The following is a 19,746-nucleotide window of genomic DNA, read 5'->3' on the forward strand; positions in this document are numbered from 1 at the left end:
TAGAGGAATAAACTTCTCAAGGACACTGTGCATCAGAACAATGGAATTGAAAAATGCTTCTTTGATTTGTTACAGGCAGTCATAAGCAGCTTCAATGAGCCATTACTAATGCCAGCAAACTAATGAAGCAAAGCCTATAAAAACACATTCTACATACCATACATGATTTAAATTCCACAACGCAGGGGATAAAGGAAATCACAAAAGTCAACAAACCACTCAGTTCCTTAGTATTGTCTTTATTGAATAACCATATTTGATTTTAAAGTGACCCACCCCAGAATGGGTTTTCTGGTGAGCCTTGTTACCTTACTGAAGAAGCTGAATTTTGTGAGCATGGGTAACTCTTGCCATACAGCTGGGATTCCGGAATCCAATCACACAACAGAAGCTGCTTGGGGTCTCTGGTTAGGAGATAGGGGGACTGCCTCAATGGCTTCCATTCGCTCCCCCCAGTCTGCAACACTGCTTGCCCGTAAGCCAAACACTTGCTCCGTAAGGCTAGTATGCATACTTCACATTTTTGTGACCCAGATGAAGAACTTTGCACTCAGCCATATTGAGTTGCATCTTCTTCTCTTAAAATATTCTTTTAAAATATTTTCCTCTCATGCCGTTTGCCTACTGAAAACACCATCCTGGAGCCATTTTTAAAATTCCAAAGAGCATCCCCAGAAGTTGCATTTGGAAAAGGTAAAAAAAGTCTTTAAAAATATTTTGGAAGTTAAATGTAGCATTAAGCTCAGGTATAAAATATGCAGATTTGTTATGAGGCCTGAAATAAAATCTAAATCCATGATCCTCTCTATCAGAACCCACCAATTAAATGATAGGGTTATTTTGTATACCCCCCCTCTCCCATATGATAGAGCTGGATCAATTTAGTAGTTAATGCTTCTGCTTTTAATGTTTCAAAACGTAGTTTAATTCAATTTAAATTATTGTTTTTGTATTTGCATTTTATATATGTAATTTTATTCTTCTTGTCATCTGACCTGAGTTTTTGGAGAGAGGGCAGGAAATAAATATAAATAGAACGGTAATAATAAAAAACAACAATGTTAATGAACAGAGCACTTTTAGTTGAAGTTGTAATTAATCAACACCACATACACATCCCTAACTTTCTTACCTAAAACAAGGACGTAATATCCTGTCTAGGATAACACAGAGAAGAAAAGTAATTCACTTTACTATTTAACACAGTAGACTGGATGAAGTGGTCCCCAGAAATAAAATATCTTAAATATTCATTTATTTACATTTTTATGCTGCCTCTTACATTTTTACAGTTGGGGTGTGTGAAATATGCTGCTACTTTTGTTACATACTTGTCAATCCAAACCAACCTTAACATCTAAAATTTATTTAAACAATATTGGATCTAATATAGTAATGACATTATAATGATTTTTATCTTTCAAACAGCTGATATTTCTTCAGTTCCAGCTTACATACTGTAAGTAGAGATTTCTAATTATTAGAAAGCCTACCTGCTCTTCTAAAATCAGAATAAATTCTTATTGAACTAAAGCATTAATATGGACAACACAGGCATTAAGAAATGAAGTAGAATAAAAGCAATTATATTCCAAAAAATACAAATTACTTTCCCCCATTCCTGCCCAATGCAATTGTACGAAGAAGGTACAAAGCAGACACTTTCTCTCATTCTCTGCATTTGAATACCAATTTCATCTCACTCCAATATAACTAAAAATATTACCTAGAGTATACTACATTAAAGCTTTAAAAGATAAAGAAAAAAACCTTCTAAACAGGTTGATTATCAAAGGCTCTCCCACAATATTTGCCCTATTTCTACCATTACACAAAGGGGAAAAATTCCATTCTAAAATATAACATTACAATGCCCTTGTTGTGTTTGCTAAAATACAAATCATTTTTAAATGCATTCAAGTTGCAAAAAAATAATAGCCACTGTCCAGTGAGATACAGAGTTCCCTTTTATTCACACTGAGACGAATGAAGCAGCCCCCCCTCCAAAAGACAGCAGTGATGCGAGCAACTTGGAACTTCAAAGGTTCACCTGACAAGATTCTTCAACAGCATTTTGGAACAGAGTGTCCTCGTCCAGCTGAAGAGTCTAAACATAACAAAATATTTTCTTAGAAATAATATTATCCAAATTAAATCACTGGCTTAATGTATTTTTAGCAATGTTAAATAAATGAACTCTATTGTAATAATTTACATTCAAAGACTTGGCTCTTCTGTAAATCAATTTTCATGCCAAGCAAATTCTCTTCTATGTCAATTTCTTTTGAAATCTTTCCCTTGGGCCCCAATCTTTGACGTATTCCTCAGTACTCATTTGCTTCCTTGTATTCTAACCCAGTGGTTCCCAACCTATATGTCAGGACCCACAAGTGGATCATGAAGATTCTGAAAATGGGTTTCAGGTCAGCCCACCTTAATGGAACCTCCTGCCATTTTCATCTTTCTCTTTCCTCTTTTGTCAACTTCTCACATCCGACAATGAGTGTGTGTGTGGGGAGAACCTAACTGGCAACTAGTAGCTTCACAGCAATAGCTGAAAGAAAGAGAAAGGTTGGAGAATAGGTGGGAGATGAATAGCATGCCATGAAAAACAGCAGAGGATTGATGCACATGGGTTCTGTTTTAGTGCTGTTCCTTCAGCAGCCCAATCTCTTGCCCACCCCACTTCAGTATCTCACTGGCATTCACCTGCTGTGGGAGATGTACTACACTGAGGCCCTTGGCCCAACCTTTTCAACAGCATCTGCCATCTTTGCCTATCTCCTCAATCCAGCACCCCTCCTTGTGTACTGCCTCAGACTCTAGCCCAGCTGGCAGAGGAGGAGGAGATGAACTTCCATTTGCTTGGGGTTCATAGTGAGGTCAGCTGCATACTTTGTGTGATGCTTGTTAGTTTCTTAAAAACATTTAGTTGGGCATTACAGAAAATGGAATGCAGGAATAGATGTGTGACAGTTACATAGTTTGCCTAGGGCACCAAAAAACCTTGGACCAACCCTGAATGGGTCACTGTACAAAATAAATTTGGACTTGTGGGTCATCACAGCAAAAGTTGGGAGGTACTATTTCAGCACCTTTTCAATTAGATGCCGCTTCCTTACTTCTGTTGCTGCCTGCTATAAAACATTATGATGTAAGCATCCTCCTAAAAAGTGGAAGTGGGGATGTGTTTGCCTACTGGGTGGGATGTTATACATAAGCAACTGGCAGAATGAAGGAAATGCAGGATTCAAACAGACCCTGGACACAAGCTCCAACCATGCAAAGATTTCAAGAGTAGAACGTTTTAAGTATATTATTTATTTATTATTTATTTATTTATTTAGATTTATATACCGCCCTCCCCGAAGGCTCAGGGCGGTTTACATTAAAACTAATCAACGATACATGAAACAGTAAGTATATGCATGTTTAGAATGGAAGGTGATGTGATGTGAAAGAGGGATTGGTGTTTGCTGCAGCATTATTGTAAAAACCTGTTACTAGAGGACATTGGGATCAAAGAAATGCATGTGGGGGAACAATAACTCTTCAGCTGTTGCTTACTGCTTTTAACTGTGGGAAGAACTACTCTATCTCCGAAATTAACCTGGGAGAAAGAGAGGTCAAGTTCAGTTTTGCAAAGAAAAAATTACAATAATTTAATTCAAAAGGCAAACACAGAATGTTGCTTACTGTAAAATCCTCATAGTCAACTTGATGCCTTTGATTTAAATGACTAACAAAATCTCTTGTGACCTCAGTAGGATCTCCCCATGGTAGAGACACACAAATAGGACAGATCTAAAATAAGAGAAAATCAGATTCAACAGATGCAAGCGACATGAAATCCTGATCAGACCCTTATTCAGTATTATCGAGTAATAGAGATGATTTCTTATACAAGTTACAAAACAATTCAATAGTGTGTCAGTGTTAAAGTTTCTCAGAAAACAAGTTTTGTTTTTAGGGGAATTTATTGGGGTTTTAAATGTTGTAACCTGCCAAGAGCCTTTTGGGAGTGGTGGGCTAAAAATCAAATAAATAAATTTAAAAACAAAAAGTCTGAGTGGCTAATGGAAGACATTTACAAAGAAACACACACACACACCACATCAAACTTTCCCTACACAAGCTTAAATTCTCACTAATGCTTCTGAAAGCACAAGTTCTTGCACCCAGCATATATGTTATATATATATTTTATATTTATATGATGATTGTATTGCCTCCTCACTTCCAGGATGGCCTAAAATGCTCCCCCAAATCCAGTTCTTGAGAATCCCTTGTCTCCAAACTAATAAGATTTCAGGATTATTTTGGCTGCCACAAGAAGGGGGGAGGTAGAATTGCACTCTGTTGGGTACAAGGATTTGTGCTACTGAAAACACTAATGTGGATCCAAGCTATGCTTTATAAACATTGCATTTATTATTTCAGTTTTTAATACTAGCTGTTTCACTGCCCTATGTGAACAGTCTTTTAGACAAAAAGTAAAAACAAAAGGAGTTTTTCTCCATGAACTTTCCAGCAGAATAGGATATCACTTGTATAACAAAGGGCACCTCTTGGTCAAGGCTCCAGAGAACAGGGTTGAACAGGGTTCTCTGGAGCCAAATGCTCCAGTGAACAGGGTTGCATTTACCTGTAACTGCCGTTTGTCAAGTCCACATGCAAGCCTGCCATGGAGAGTTTTTGGAAGCTCAAAAATGCCTACTAGCACTCCATCCCCTCTCCTATGCTGATTTCCCACCCTTCACAGTGTGATAAAGTGAGGACTAAGTACACTTCCCTCAGTTCCTTTTTGCTGCCACCAGAGTGAGGTAAGTTGTTGAAATTGTCTAAGAACTCACAACAAGGGAGGAGGGAGGGCTGTGTGACTGCACAGATAATCCTTCAGTGAACAATTACAGGCAAGTGCCCCCTTCTTTCATCATTATAGTACCTATGCAGTCCTACTTGGGAGAGCAGCAAGCTGAAGCAGTCTGAGGAAGGCAGGTGTGAGCTCTCAGCTGATCTACAAACCCTTATATATAACCTATCACTAAATGAAGCTGCTGGAGAGTAGCAAATGTTACACCAATTTTTAAAAAGGGGTCCAGAGGAAAACCAAGAAATTACAGGCCAGATGACTAACATCTGTCCTAGACAATTTACTAGAAACTGTAATCAAGGAGAACTGTCCATTTATTCCTATTCTTTGCTTCCTGTCATTTAAGCAATTTTCAATCAGTAAGAACACCCATCCTCTTATTTCATCACTGCTAAATTTACTCAGGGGTCTTTGGTAAGGCACTTTGCCAAAAACCTTTTGAAAGTCCAAGTTTCTAGCTTTACTGAGTCACCGTTGTTTACATCCTTTTTCATTTTCTCAAAGAACTCCAAAAGACTGGTGAGGCAGGACTTCCCTTCCCTCTATGTGCATAATAATTCTCACAATAGAGGAAAGTAAACAGTGGGATCCCATGAGGAGCCAGCATTATTTAAAATGATCTGCAACTAGGAATGAATAGTATAGTGGCCAAGTTTGCAGATGACGCAACATTATTCAAGATGGTAAATGCCCACTGTGAAGAGCTCCATAAATTGGGTGAATGGACAACAATGAGGTAAATGAATTTCAATGTTGGTAAGTGTAAGGCAATGCATATTGTGGCACATGAACAATGAGAGGGTTTTTTTGTCAAAACCTCCAAGCTCTTAGGAGTGGAACCAGCCTTTCCAGCTGCTCCCTTCAACAGTACTTGTCATTTTTTTTCCTGTCCCATTTGACTGTGCAATTAAAGGGGAGATGGAATTTATGCCATTTATTATTAGAAAATCTTACTCTTTATTTAAGTACTTGCTTCGAGTTTTGAAAATTTCAAAGCTGATGCTGCCTTCAGCTGTGGGTGGCTGCTTCAATTCTACAATTGTCACTTCTATACATTCAGATGATATAAAGTAGTGATCCCCAACCTGTGGGCTACGGACCACATGTGGTCCTTCGACTAATTGGAGGTGGGCCCTGAAGGATGCCTTCTCCCCCCCCCCCTGGCCCTTTACTTCATCCCCCCCCAGCCCTTTACAACACACTTCAGGTGTCATTGTCTCCCATTACTCCCAGATGAGACTATCTCGTTGCAGAGAAACAAGCTCAGGGTTCCCATTGATTTGTCATTGTCATGAGTTAAAATTTCCATGAAAATAAAATGTTCCTTATATTCATTGTTGTGGCGTGTCTGTCTTATTTTGAAGGGATGTTTAAACATTACCATAGCGATCAGAGAGCATTAGGGCAGTGGTTGAGAGTAGAGGAGTAAACTACCCCCACATACAGACTGGGCCTCAGTAAAAGGCGTTGAGTGGTCCCCGGCGTTGAGTGGTCCCCGGTGATAAAAAGGTTGGGGACCACTGATATAAATGATGAGAATAACTGAGCCAAAATCACCCATCACCAGATAATTGAAATGTCATTATTTGCTCTGTTATCAAAAACACATTATTTGCCCTGTTATCAAAAACAGGATACAGGAGTTAGTGACACCATCCTGAAGAGGTCTGTTAAACAGAGACTGCTTGGGACAACACAGAAGCTTGGGAAAAGAGCCCTCCTTGCTACTTCTCCCAATACTTAAGGGGGTGTAACTAACTATGCCTGAGGGTATTCACCCCTATTCTGTCAGCAGCACAGCAACACCCCCTACAAATGTCCTTCTGATCAAGCAGGGAAAATTAAGATTTTAAGATTTGGGCTGATCCTGCGTTGAGCAGGGGGTTGGACTAGATGGCCTGTTTGGCCCCTTCCAACTCTATGACTCTATGATTCTATACATGGTGACCTCGTTCTCATTGTAGGTATGAGGACATTTGGACCATCCAATGAGGTATATTAGGCTCTATTTCTATATTTAAATATCGATGTATGGCCTTTTGCTGTCCATCTTTCAACAAAGTTAAATTGATTACCATATGAGCCACTACTTCTGTTTGCAGTAACAGCTTCAGAGCTTGGAAATTGAATGAACAAAGTCCTGCCTTCCAGGAAGAGGCTCTTAGCCCTGCCTTCCCAACCCCAGAAGAGAGACCTAACCCAATTAAGAATGTGATATGACAACAGAACTTCATCAGGAAAGAGCTTTTTTCCCCTCTCAACGTATTTGAATGAAGACAGTTTTAAAAAGCAGGCTCATGTAGTAGAAAGATGCTATAATAAAACATTTATACATACTGAAGTTGTACAAACATATACTCACTACTGCATCTATTTGATAAAGGTGGCTGTTGTTGCAATGATCCAATAAGCGCTGTCTTGTGAGATTACTTTCTTGACACAAAGGGCATTTGAATGTGGAGTGTCCACTGGCAGGGGGGATATTAAAAAAAGAATCACATGGATGAAAAATGAGGCACTGAACTTATGTCGTATTGAAAACAAACTTTACTGAAGAGTTGTTTACAAATCCACTGACAGAAATTGAAAAAAAAAAGGTTGCCACCTTCCATGCTCTATGAACAGTTCTAGACTTGGAACCAGTAATGAACAAACAGAAGCATAAATAGACTTTGCTCAGTTTCCCTTGCACAAGAGCTCTTTCATCACTTATTCTACTGCGTTCATCCCTATATATTATGGTGCCCGGAAATTTGCTTTAGAAGATCTTGCTGAAGTGGAAAAGCAAGAGAGGATACTATACAAGTGACTCAGTACAAAGGCATAATCACAGCCTTTTCCTTGCATTTCTGCTTACTGAGAGCCCTAGCACAAGCACAAGTTTTATACAAACCTGTAGCCTCTGATACATTGTGCACATGGGCATCATGAGTTTGGTGCATTTACATGTCCGTTGTTAGATGTTTTCACCCATTTACTCTTAATCTGGTCTTTCTGTATTTTGACACAAAACTAATTCCATTATTCACTATTTGCAGAGCTTTCTTGAGTACACTTTGTTATAGATGAGGAAAGATCATTTTCTTTTAGGGTGGGCTGACATTTATAGAGATGAACAGGTTTTGATAGAAACACCAGGCTGGGGAAAACACATGACTCCCAGACCAAGGTCTTTTTGAATCCTGTAGGGAAAAATAATCACTCTGATATGCACAGCAACTTTCCATTGGATGCCATTTTCATGCAGGCCCCAGCAGTCAAGAAACTGGTGAAATGAGTGAGTTTTCAGGAGGTGAGGATGTCTACCAAAGTTTTCAGGAGGTGGGGATGGCTACTTGGAAATTCTCCAGGGAGTCGGAAAGCTGTGAGGGGATCCCACAGGGAAGTCTGGGTTTCTTTGGACAAAACAAATGCCCCCACAGTCTCTGGCCAGTGTTGCTTTGCTGGCTGGTTGCACAAGCCAGGAGCACTACCTAACAGACGCAGGGAGGGGGAGTTACATTCTTTACATTCTTCCATTTAAAAGATGGTGAGCTAGTACAGTCTGCCTTTAACATTTATGTGGGGAAAGCAGTTGCTCAAATATATCATGCATCTGAAGTCTGAGGATTAGGTATCTAAGGTTTGAGGATTGGCTAGCCTGATCTCATCAGATCTCAGAAGCTAAGTCAGCCCTGGCTAGTAGATGAATGGGAGACCTCCAAGGAATACCAAGGTCATGACTAGGACGCAAGCAAAGGCAGACCACCTCTGAAGATCTCTTGCCTGGAAAACCCTACAGGTCTACCAACAATGTTGCTACATCAGAGTCCCTGAAAAAACATCTCTTTTAAAAGGCACAAATCCTGGAATTGCTGCAGCTATTTGAGGACTGAGATATGTCTCTCCTCTATTGAATTTAGATTTAGTACTAGTGCAGTTTACATTGTATTTTGGATTCTAGATTACCAAAGAAATGCTGGTACGAGTGACTGGAGGGGCGGGACTAAACCCAGATTTGCGAAGATAAAATGAATCAATAACCAGTATCTTCTCAAGAGGCATTGACTTATGGATTTCAATGAAGTCTTTATACACAGTATTATACATTTTTAATCCTTGGAGAGAGAGAAATAATATTAACTGGTATTCTTATTGGTATGCCATTAAGAAAAGATCATTCTAGTTTCAGTCATTGACAGAATCTTCTATAAATGTAAGGAAAACATTCATACAACTGAGACTCAAACAGATCCCTACAGCACATCTGTAGGTCAGGTGTCTGCACATCTGTATTAAAGACAGACTGTGTATAGATCAAAATGGTTGTTGAAGATAAAGCCCTTTACTTACTCTCTTACCCGGTGTATGATTCCCTAAGAAGGATCCTTTTGCCTTTTTATCTTTCTCAGTGTATTGGTTGGTCATCACAGGATATAATTGTTAACTGCTGTCTGATAAAGTTAGAAGTATGTCTTATAAGGTTGCAGTATTTGAAACTGCATCACAGAGAATTCAAGTAAGATGAGGGAAAACAGATCTAAAAAGATGTTTTTATTTTAATATATCTATGACTAATGTTTATTATTGAATTTTATTTTACTTTATTAATGGATTTAACTTGCTTGGATGTGTACTTGTTTATACTGTCCTACCTGCAAAAGGAAATAATTGAAGTTAAGGAAGTAAATCAAAGTCCAGTAGCAGGGAACCTAAGCTTTAAGCAAACAAAATGTTGGACTGTGTTCTGTACTGTCATGGTGGCCTTAATCACTGTTTCCTTGCTTTTGGAGCATGACTGGATTGGGTTCCTGGAAATGAAAGTCTTTGAGTTACATCAATTCTCTGTACTGAGGAAATGGATTTTTAAATACCTTTTCTTGCCTTTCCAGAAAAAAAAGCAAAACACACACAACAGTACTGCTGTGAAACATATACACCAATCCATTGAAAATGTTTTTGGAATATGTGACACTTCTAAGCTAGGCTTAGAAGCATTTTGGATACTAAAATCAATGTTTTTTGTTTCTGAAATATAAAGTAATACGAGAAAGAATTGCACAGAGATGAAGCCAGTCACCCAGAGAGCAGGATGAGGGAGGAATGAAAGAAAGGACTCTGTTCACAAGAGATTTCTTACCTATATAGAGGAAAAAAATCCTCAGTGCTGAATTATTTATTTAATTTCTTAGATTTTTATACTGCCCTACCACATGGTTCATAGAGCCTCTTGTGGCGCAGGGTGGTAAGGTGGCAGAAATGCTGTCTGAAGCTATCTGCCCATGAGGCTGGGAGTTCAATCTCAGCAGCCGGCTCAGCCTTCCATCCTTCCGAGTTCGGTAAAATGAGAACCCACATTGCTGGGGGGTAAACAGTAATGACTGGGGAAGGCACTGGCAAACCACCGTGTATTGAGTCTGCCATGAAAACGAAAGAGGGCGTCACCCCAAGGGTCAGACATGACCCGGTGCTTGCACAGGGGATACCTTTGCCTTTACCTTTACCTTTTTACCACATGGTTCAGGATCTGAATGAAGAAGGATCTGCCCATTCACAACTGTGTATGTACATATCAAAGGTTCTGAACATACATCAGAGCCACGGGACCATTTATATTTTCAAATCTGTTTTACTGCAGTTAAATACTTTTCACACTCCATTATTCCTCCTCCACCTAATCACAGCACCAATATCTCAATCCAAATAATTATAACTTCAAAGATGACTTTACCTTGTATCTTCTTCAGGAACTTGTAGATTGGAATTTTCTCCAATTCCCGAAATAGAAGACTCACTTCTAAAACTTCACATAAAAGTTACATATTTATTTATACAGAAAGTGCTACACTCTTAAGATATGCTACTAAAACTAAGTCCCAGTGAATCTTGTGGGATGCACTTTCAAATACATAGTTAGGATAGGGAGTTATATGAATCTGTTAAACAAAAACAGTTCAAAAGCCCTGCATTAAAACATTTCAGTAAGAACTACAAACTGTTTGCAATTCTTGTGTTACAGGGAATTAGGGCACCAGTTGATTCTGGCAGATTGTTTCCAAAATGTCCTGGGCCTGTGATTGAAGAAAGGAAAAGAACTGTAAAAGTGGCCACGCCTGGATACAGCTGGCAGCAACTGCTGCAATCTCAGAAGCCTTCTTTCAAACGCTATAACTTCAAGAGTCTATAGCATTGCACCATCCCATTCACATTTTCATTTCTCCGTGTGCAACCATAGGATGAGGCTGCTTAAATGGATGGGGAGGTATTTATATAAAGTCACAAAAATATGAAATACCTGAAACACGTGACAAGCAAAACAAAAATACTTTTATATCGTATAAAATATTAATTATCTTAGATGACTCCCAGACTGCTATATCTGCTTTTAGACATCTCTCTGCTTCTGGACAGAGAGACTGTTGTGAAGGGAATGCCCTAAGTTTGGGTGTGTGACCCATACTTTGCCAGGGGTGAGAGCCTTTCCAAACTCAAACAAGAGTACTTCCTCTTGAAGCCATTTACTCACTTCTAGGCATGTTAAGTTATTAATAAGCTTGCAGAACTGTGCCACTGTGGAGCAGTTAAACCAAAGCTGGCAGATAGAAAAAGGAAAGATCAACTGATATAATTTTAATTTCAAAACCAAAGATGAGCACAACTTATCTCCTAAGACCCTGAATCTGCTGAGCCTAATCTTAGAGCATGCTGTAGTGTAAAGGGTAGAGTGTTTTACTCAGACCAAGGAAATCTGGGTTCAAATCCCTACTCAACTTCATAGCTTGTTGATGTCCTTAGACTAAGCTTTATTTACCTCTCAGCCTAACTTATCTTCCAGAGTGACTGCAATGAGAAGTAGGAGAGGAATGCTATCCTGAGCTCTTTGGAGAAGGACAAGATAAAAATAAAAGTGTAAGATTCCATCTCCTTTACAATGTTATTTCTGACCATTCAAGTCTCTGTAGAAAAAGCCTAATATCTTTGGAGGTAGGATTTTTTTGGAAGAGGTGACTACAGATTTGAAATCACCAGTTACAAATTTAGTTTTGGAGCCAACCCTTTCAGGTGTTGTGTACATTACTGAAAGCAAATGGGAAGGAATTATCTGTAAGGAGACAGATCTTCTGTAACATTGACCACTTAAGTAGACATGTATTAGTCTGATAAGAACTGCATGGTAAGTGAAGATACAATGGCTGGTACAACTCCAAAATACTGCTATTATTTACCAGAACTTAACTGGCCAGTACAATTATCCTCCATGAAAAATTCAAAGTCTTTATTTTCTAGCTATCTGGGGTAAACTGTAATAAAAAAGAATTATCCATCACAATTTCAAAGCAAAGACAGAAACTGAGACAGTAACTGGCCCAAAACATATACTGAGATCCAGACAAAGTGGCAAATACATCTGTGTTGTTCAGATTTGAGTCTAATTATATGTATGTCCATGCCAAATAAATTTACTCAAAAGTAAGCTAAGAGCTGTAAACCTTCACATATATACTTTGAAGTAAATCTCATAGAACTCTGTGGGACTTCTGAGTAAAGATAAATAGGATATAAGCATTTTAAAACTAAGTTCATATAGTCATTTAACATTTTTATAATCACAACTGAGTTCCATAGTTTAGACAGGTAGACTAAGAACTTGCTCTCTATAGCGAGATCACAATTGGGAGATCCTCAGGTTTGCAGAATATTGTGAATAAAAATGAAGACAGGTTTAAATCCACCCCCACCCCACCCTAGAAAGGAAAGCTGCCTGCATTTGTACAATTGATGTAAGGGAACCTCCTCTTTGGAGTGGCTGTGGGGTAGGCAGAGGAGGAGCAGGAGTTGGGAGCAGAAGCTGCTGCATGTGTCAGGCAGGTGACCTAACCATAACATTACATGAGCCAAACAGCCATTGGTGGCAGTTCAGCAGACATGCAGGCAGGCTAGAGAGTAGATGGTCCAGCAAGTAAATGGGGGGAAGGGGATTCCACTTATATATATAAGTCTGGGATTTTTAAAAAAATGACACAGATTGATGAAGATACTTGCAAATATAACTTACCTGTTTCCTGATGAATCTTGTGATATCTCTAAGTTTGGAATTGAAGAAGGAACACCATATTCATCTTGATATTTCTTACACGATTTATAATGCTGTCTCATACGAGAGAATCTAATCTGTAAGTAAAGTTATTTCTTAATGAAAATTTAATAGGCAAATAGGAGAGGCCACAATTCTGTATCTGAAGTTAAAAGACTTCAGGTAGCAGCTGTTAAAGACTTTTCTGTGCTTAAGACCCTGAAGAGCTCCATGATTGTTTATCATTTTTTTGCTACCAGTTCTAACAATTTGGTATGTTAAATAAATACAATAAATAGATAAACCAATAATGTGACAGTATAAAAGTTCATATTTTAGTCTGGAATGAAACTCTTCCATGAACAAAAGAAAATAGACACGACTTGTATCATGCCAATACCCAACTCATCAGAAACTGCCAAACACAAATCAACTAGACCCAAAGTAACCTAGCAAGAAACCAGGGCACAAGAAGCCTAGAAAATAAACAACCCAAGGGAGACCAAAGCAAGCAGAAACATAACACCAGACATGGATGGCCCTCAACCATCAGGCATAATTAAGGGTAAAGTAGCAATAGGGAACCCAAGAGATCCTAATAATATGGGGAAGAGACAAAGACAGCGGTGGGAGGATGCTGGACAAAAAAGGGACTTGAGATAAGATCATGTTCAGACCCCTTCTAACTTCTGCCCCATCACTCGGGCCACTAGGGTGGAAGCAAAGGTGAACAACCCACCTCCCACACTGATGCTGTGTAATGCCAGGTTGATTAACAACAAAACTTCCACTTTGCAAGTCTGTTTTTCAGAGCAGGGAGTAGACCTGGCATGTGTGATGGAAACCTGGACCAGGTGAAACACAGTCACCCGTAGTGCTTCTGGGGAAGCTGGTTGAAAGGGCTGCCATGAACCAAATATCAGCATTCCTGAAGGAAACTTCAGCCCTTGACCCATCCCAGTTGGGCTTCTGACCTGGTCATGGGGTAGAGGCAGTGCTAGTCGCCCTGATGGATGATCAGAATCGCACCTGCAGAGTAAAGAACCCTGTGGGGGGCATAAGGAAATAAGCGGTCCCTCAGATAGGCAGGGCCCAAGCTGCGGACGCCCTTAAAGGTTAATACCAAAACCTTAAATCTGATCTGAGCCACAACTGGCAACCAATGCAGCTGCTTCAGATCAGGCTGAATATGGGCCCTCCAAGATGTACCAGTGAGGACCCTAGCAGCTGCATTCTGTACCAGCTGTAATTTCTGGGTCAAAGACAAGGTTAGGCCCGCATAGAGCGAGTTACAGAAATCTAATCTGGAGGTGATCATTGCATGGATCACTGTAACCAGACAGTCCAAGGACAGGTAGGGTGCTAATAGCCTCACCTAGCAAAGATGGTAAAATGCCACATGGGCTACAACCGTGACCTGGGACTCCATTAAAAGGAAGGTATCCAGAATCACACCCAAATTTCTGGTTGAGGGCCTTTGTTAAAGTTGTTGTTCAATCAAACCTGTTGTAATATTCTATTAATTTTAGAATCACTGCTGGATTTGCTGTTGATGTGTTAGGATTGTGACATTTGTCTATGAAGTTTTGTGTAATACCCAACAACGTTACATGTAAACTGCCCTCAGCCGTATGGGAGGGCGGTATAGAAATCCAAAAAAATAAATAAGTAAACAAACAAACAAACATACATACATTATGCCACTATGCCACCTCCTGGCTAGGAAGTAGCACACAACTTGCTTTCATGGTTCTTAATCGTTTTTGCTAAAAGTGCAGACTGAATGAATAAAAATATGGTGTTTTATGGCTTGACCTTTGCCCAACACAAAGGAGGACAGATAAAATTAAAGTATTTAAGATCAGGTTGCTGTCTATATAATGCTTGGTCACTTATACTGTAGACAAAATGTGTAATGGAAAAATAGATCTGAAAAAATGACAGCTGAACCATTTCAGGCCCAAACTAATAGTTTCAATTTGCACAAATTCTCCCAAAAGACATGCATTCAAAAAAACACACCGTACGAAGGTATTATCTTGATACTTATACATAAAACAGTTTTTGATAGGTAGAGACAGTTTGCTGTCTCCCAAGATCTTCATAAGGTAAAAACACTGATTGCATAGTGACACAATACCATCGGTCTGCTGAGAAAGATTATTTTTGTGTACTTAAAACTATTCAGCCACTCCACCTGTTTGTCACAGCATCTACAGCTCCCCACCAATTTCTTCATATTGTTTTCAACATCTAAGGCTCTGTTGGGACGTGCTTTTTCTTTTCTGGTGACAATTCCTCGACATAATGGGCAGTGCGTTCCACCTTCTTTCATAGCCATTAAGAAACATTTCCTGCAAAACCTGAACCAAAATATAAATCAGTATACCAAAAAAGTTCAATACTTTATCAACAAATAGCTATTCTATTCCTGGAATAATAGTGCATTTCAGGTATGCCATCCTATCACCGTATAATCATGTACATCTAAAATGACTCACGATACAATAATCACTTGACAAATAATTGACCAGTTTCTCGGTAAACAATTCTCACTTTCTTACACTAAATGTCAAATACAATTAGGGCCAGTAAAGCTGCTATAACTTAAATGTTGCACAACATAAATATAGTATCTTAAAAAATATCCAGAATTTATTACATTAATTTACCAGAACCGGAGCCTCTTAAAATAAATATACATACTGTGTGTATATATACATAGAAAGAGCTGGAAGGGACCTCAGGGGGCATCTAATCCAAACTCCTGCACAAAAAACAGAAATTCACAACTACCTTCCATCTCCATTCTCCTAGTAACCTTGCTTTAAACCTTCCTGGAGGATTGTGAGTGACATCAGGGGCAATACTGTGATTTTTAGGCAAAACTCTATAGCAAGAAGCTAATTGTACCATAGTTTTACTCCAAAACCAAGTATCACCCTCAACATCCCTACGCTACTTCTGAGAGACACAGAAACATTGCATTTCTTTCAGGCTTCTTTGCTCCCTACAGCTGGTAAGTTCCCCCCATCCCCTGCCAGCTGGTTTGTTAGACCTGGCAATCCTAGACAAAAGTCATCCCATAAGGCCTGGTAACTTCAAAGACATGAGATAGAAGATGCATTCTATCCCCTTAGCACCTGAGACCATGGGTGGAAGAAAAGGGTTTCTTCATTTGAATTCAATGCAGCTGCAGAATGTCTGGTTCATTGACAGGTAATCTCCTTAGCAATAGATCTGAGGAGTTAAATCACATTATTTGCCATACATATGATTGGCTAATTAGAATCAGGCCAATACCCATCTGGAACATAATGTTTTACATTCTAGTTTGTTGCTGATAATAAGGAGAGATGCAAGCCAGGGTTACAGGTCAAAAGCATTGGGCTAGTAGGATACCAGCTAGGATAGCAGTCCCCAACTTTTTTAGGGTTGCGGACTGCCTTCGGGGATGGGCAAGGGCTGGTGGCCAGAGTGCCGCGCATGCGCATTAGCGCCTCCTGGTGGTGAAACATGCATGCACGGAGCTGCCGCAAATGTGCGGAGCTGCCGTGCATGCACATTTTTACCACCAAAGGGCGCTAACGCACATGCGCGTCAGCTCTGTAGATGCACGTTTGTGTCTGCCGGCGTGCCGGCGGCCGCGCCTGCCTCTTCCCCCTCCCCTTCACAGCAAAAAGCTAGCTGCACCATGAACGAAGTGGCTGCTTTGGCGGCTGCTTCTCTCGTGGCCTGGTGAGCTTCTAGCTGCAAGGGAGTGGGGAGAGGCAGGCGTGGCGGCCTGTCACTGAGGCTTTTGCGACCCGGTAGCGGGCCGCTGGCCGGGGGTTGATGACCCCCGAGTTAGGAGACCGGAGAAGGAGTTGGTTCTTATATGCTGCTTTTTTCTATCCAGAGGAATCTCTAAGTGGCTTAGAGTGGCCTTCCCTTTCCTCTCCCCACAACAGATACCCTGTGAAGTAGGTGAGGCTGAGAGCGCCCTGATATTACTGCTCGGTATGGTATGATATGGTTAGAACAGCTTTATCAGTGCTGTGGTGAGCCCAAGGTCACCCAGCTGGCTGCATGGTGGGGGGGGGGGAACGCAGAATCAACCCCGGCTCACCAGATTAGAAGTCAGCGCTCCTAACCACTACACCAAACTTGCAGCTTCAGACCAACACAGCTACCCAAATTAATCTATCTTGTATCAGTATTGTTCACATATACGAATGAACATGCCCTCATAGGTTTTCAATTAGGTTTTCATGAACAGCTTCATTTTGCAAACTTCACATGATTTTCATATCACTGGAAATAAAACAAAAAAAATCCTCCTGCAAATCCTTATTAAAGATGAGAAGAAGAGAGTGCAACATTTTCAAAAGAGGAAAGACTGAGAAGTGGGTGATGAGGTAGACACCTACACATGCTGACAAATGGAAATTCTCACTGGAGTTTTAAACACATCTTGGCAGACAGGGCAGTAATAATCGTCTTCATTGAAACAAATTGTGGCAGGTTCCTCATTCATGGCAGCAAATAACAGTCTTTCTGAAAGAACTGTGGGAGAAAAATACATGATAAGATAAGTGCTAGAGATAAAAGCACATGGCTAGTGCTTCCATTAGTCATTGTTGAAATGTTTCCCTTTTTGCCTTTCTTTTTTATTATCACTTAGGCCTCAGGAGCTCCAAGAAATATTTTTGCATCATTATGATATGGAAGAGATTTTAAAAGTATGAATATGAATTTGGGACACACTGGTCTTATTCTTTGGAAAACTGCAGTTTCCTCACGATTTTACTTATGGAGAATGATAATTCTAGGAATAAAATTAAAATAGCTGGAAGTAGCAGAGTAAATTTAATTAATACATTATTTCAAAATGGGGTGCTGACTGTCTTTCCCCATGTGTTCCCACATCCCATGTGCACAGGACTTGTTTCTCTGTTGACACTAACTCTGGAAAACCCTCTGCACGAAAATAATGAGTAATTTTAGCATAAGATTTATGGGACACACCAATGCTATGAAGATAAGTTAACAGGACTACCCCTTTGCAATTACCTGGCCATAAGAAACAAACCTGTCCCCTTCTTAATCTATTATTTTGAAGTTTTTTGCTCTTTAACCTCGTAGGCAAGGCATTTTTCAGGTGGATTTCCTGTTACCTGAATTTGCATTTCATGTATTTCAATTTTCACATATTTCAGATTTTTATCACTTTGTTTTTTTCTAAACTGAAACGGGCCTACAGGAATAAATACAATCCCATTGGAATATTCGCAGGACAGCAGTGTCGTGACCAGTGCTGGGGAAGGCAGAGAAAGCACACCTCAGCTTTTAAACCCGTTGAAGTCAATGGTCTGGTGTAACATCGCCTTCTGAGGGGCACTGAGGGAGTGTGTATATGCACACCCAAGCTCACACCGTGAATAAAACACTGCTGGTCTTGAAGGTGCCACCTGAAATCTACCTTCCAAAGGCAGATTCAATCTCCCCGCCCCATTCGCCCAGCGGCTTCGCGTGAGGGCGCCCCGCCCAGACAGGCTCTGAGAAGGCTCTGCCTTTTACCTGGAGGTGCCGCTAGGGGGCATAGCTACCTGTGGAAAGAAAGGGGGGGTCGCCGGCAAGTGGGCCGAGATCTTCCGAGCTCTCCCTGGTGGGGCTGGGCAAGCCCCCACCATCCTCCATGCGGCTCTCGGGCCGCCGCCACGGCGGCTTCCCTCGGGCGGTGCGGGCAGGTCGCCGGGGCAACAGCACTTCGCCTCGGCGGGAATTGTTAGTGAACAAGAGCGACGCCCCCTCCCCGAAGCCGCCTCTGGCCGGCCCTCCCTCCCTCTTTCTCTCTCTCTCGCTGCGATAAGGCGCTGCGGGCTGGACCCCGCGAATCCAGTACTTACTTCTGGGTAGGGCCAGGGTTGTTGGACGCCGCTTTTGTTTTGCGGGAAACTTTCACCACCCCCCTGCCAGCATTTCGTGGGCGGAATGGCCCCTGCCCTGTGCCCTGTGCCCTGCAGTCAGTTGCCCCCCGGAGCGAAGGAGAAGGAGCGAGAGACAATGGTTCCGACGCCGGGCACTCCCGAATTAGGCACGGAGCTTACACGGAAGCCCCGCGGCGCTCAGAGCCTGTAGGGCGCTTTCCCTCTTCACGCCTTGTTTTCACGGGCCTGCCTGGTAGCCAATGAAGGCGTCTGTTCGCCACTCCTGAAGGCTGTTGTTTTTAAGTCTTAGTATATTTAAAGCAGCCCCACGGGACTGGGAGTTTTGAGGACGCGACACCCACACTCGGGGGGCGGGAATCCCGTTCATGTCCTTGTCCTTTTTGTCCCTCAGCTCACATAATTCACATGAGCAAGTCGCTTTCCTCCCAGCGTTTACCTCGGGGTTTTGTTCTTGGGCAGCTCTACATCAGTGTCAAAGGCGAGGCTGTGCTTAGCAGGAGCGAGACCGGTGTTCTGAAAAACCAGGTATGCTGCTGGGAACCAAGTCCTCCCCCCCTCCCCCTTGTAGTTTCTGAATGTGGCGTGGAGCATTGTGACTGCCCTCTAATGGCTGCTTGCATGACACAACCACCTGTAAACTCGCAAAACGAGGCGGCACAAACCGTGGAGGAAGCTGGGAGGCTCTTAAAGCGATGCATTCTTGAGCGGAGCTCGACTGCTCAATCGAGCTTCAAAGAATACACACGCTTCCTTCAGGGCACTGATAGCGATATTTGCTTCCGACAAAGCACAGGAGATAAAACAGTCTGAAGAAAAGTGATTACAATTCTAAGTTTTGTGGTTAGTTAGGTTAGAGTTTAGAAAAGCAGCAGCAGTCTCTTAGACGCTGT

At 41.1% G+C, this 19,746-nt stretch overlaps 1 protein-coding gene across 4 annotated transcripts; it reads right to left on the reverse strand.

Annotated features, from left to right (window-relative positions):
• Nucleotides 1-1,061: 1,061 nt before the first annotated feature.
• On the reverse strand, nucleotides 1,062-19,452 carry RNF138 (ring finger protein 138). Of its 4 annotated transcripts, none has more exons than XM_077352533.1 (8): nucleotides 19,293-19,452; nucleotides 17,336-17,471; nucleotides 15,124-15,289; nucleotides 12,909-13,024; nucleotides 10,584-10,655; nucleotides 7,236-7,341; nucleotides 3,697-3,804; nucleotides 1,062-2,107 (listed from the first exon to the last, which is right to left on the reverse strand). In XM_077352533.1, exons 2-8 carry the CDS (start codon nucleotides 17,440-17,442, stop codon nucleotides 2,039-2,041), a joined length of 744 nt encoding a protein of 247 aa, XP_077208648.1. In that variant the 5' UTR covers nucleotides 17,443-17,471; nucleotides 19,293-19,452; the 3' UTR covers nucleotides 1,062-2,038. The 4 variants fall into 4 exon arrangements, with proteins under 4 accessions (XP_077208648.1, XP_077208647.1, XP_077208646.1 ...); XM_077352532.1 differs by lacking the exon at nucleotides 19,293-19,452 and adding an exon at nucleotides 18,815-18,986; XM_077352531.1 differs by lacking the exon at nucleotides 19,293-19,452 and adding an exon at nucleotides 18,515-18,685.
• Between the last annotated feature and the right edge of the window lie 294 nt (nucleotides 19,453-19,746).

This window comes from Paroedura picta, chromosome 9 (genome assembly GCF_049243985.1).
Source record: "Paroedura picta isolate Pp20150507F chromosome 9, Ppicta_v3.0, whole genome shotgun sequence".
In the NCBI taxonomy this organism is placed as follows: Eukaryota; Metazoa; Chordata; class Lepidosauria; order Squamata; family Gekkonidae; genus Paroedura; species Paroedura picta.

Bases quoted from the DNA above. Each gene is read 5' to 3' on its own strand.
- RNF138 (XM_077352531.1), bottom strand. From the start codon at position 18,605: ATGGAGGATGGTGGGGGCTTGCCCAGCCCCACCAGGGAGAGCTCGGAA. The intron at 7,342-10,583 runs GTAAAGTCATCT...CCCCCCTGCCAG, and splicing joins GTTCCTGAAGAAGATACAAG to TGGACACTCCACATTCAAAT. The intron at 2,108-3,696 runs GTAAGCAACATT...TGTTATGTTTAG, and splicing joins TTGACTATGAGGATTTTACA to ACTCTTCAGCTGGACGAGGA.